General features: G+C 48.2%; 1 protein-coding gene across 1 annotated transcript; it reads left to right on the top strand.

Annotated features, from left to right (window-relative positions):
- Positions 1–101: 101 nt before the first annotated feature.
- LACBIDRAFT_296098 (uncharacterized protein) lies at positions 102–989 on the top strand (the record flags this gene model as incomplete). The annotated part of the gene is made up of 8 exons (XM_001891321.1): positions 102–114; positions 165–272; positions 330–371; positions 429–470; positions 521–628; positions 686–736; positions 794–835; positions 886–989. The coding sequence occupies 8 exons, from the start codon at positions 102–104 to the stop codon at positions 987–989; spliced, it is 510 nt and encodes a 169-aa protein (XP_001891356.1).
- Positions 990–1192: the final 203 nt, after the last annotated feature.

Here is a 1192-nt window from a genome sequence, read left to right as displayed (position 1 = left end):
CGCAGCAACACAGAGGTAAGCCTCGGTAGTGTATCTATCCATACAGATAATTGATTTTTGTCTTACTGGCAGCGCCCCCACACCCGCGCCCCCTGCAGGAGATGCCCAATAAAGGCAAAATTTTCGATGTTATAATTGCGTGTTCAAGCTGATGTAAATATAAGGCCACAAAGACACCCCGACGAAGTCCGTCAAAAACAACGAGCGCCAGGGACATCCGCCTGCTGAAAGCGTGCCGCCTAAAGCATTGTCATTGTTCTTCTCCACTGAATGCGAGCTTGCCCATCTTCATGGTCCACTCCTTATCTAATTGAATATGTATCCTCTAGCGAATCCATCGCATAAGCCCCAGCAAGCGCAGCAACACAGAGGTAAGCCTCGGTAGTGTATCTATCCATACAGATAATTGATTTTTGTCTTACTGGCAGCGCCCGCACACCCGCGCCCCCTGCAGGAGATGCCCAATAAAGGCAAATTTTTCGATGTTATAATTGCGTGTTCAAGCTGATGTAAATATAAGGCCACAAGAACACTCCGACCAAGACCCCGATGAACGACCAGGGCAAGGGACAACCGCCTACTGAAAGGATGCCGCCAAAAGCATTGTCATTATTCTTCTCCACTGAATGTGAGCTTGCCCATCTTCATGGTCCGCTCCTTATCTAATTGAATATGTATCCTCTAGCAAAATCCGGGGAACCCTCGCATAAGCCCCAGCAAGCGCAGCAACACAGAGGTAAGCCTCGGTAGTGTATCTATCCATACAGATAATTGATTTTTGTCTTACTGGCAGCGCCCGCACACCCGCGCCCCCTGCAGGAGATGCCCAATAAAGGCAAATTTTTCGATGTTATAATTGCGTGTTCAAGCTGATGTAAATATAAGGCCACAAAGACACTCCGACCAAGACCCCAAGAACGACCAGGGCAAGGGACAACCGCCTACTGAATGGATGTTGCCAAAATTCTTGTCATCATTTTCTCTACTGAATGCGAGCTTGCTCATCTTCATGGTCTGTTACTTATCTAATTAAATATGTACCTCCAGCAAAAGGTTCGGGGAACCCGTCGCTTAAGTCTCAGCATCCGCAGCAACACAGAGGTAAGCCTCTGTAGTGCATCTATTCATACAGATAATTGATTTTTGTCTTACTGGCAGCGCCCGCACACCCGCGCCCCATGCAGGAGATGCC

This window comes from Laccaria bicolor, genomic scaffold, assembly GCF_000143565.1.
Source record: "Laccaria bicolor S238N-H82 LACBIscaffold_1010 genomic scaffold, whole genome shotgun sequence".
Classification (NCBI taxonomy): Eukaryota; Fungi; Basidiomycota; class Agaricomycetes; order Agaricales; family Hydnangiaceae; genus Laccaria; species Laccaria bicolor.
This window is presented reverse-complemented; position numbering and strand designations above follow the sequence as displayed.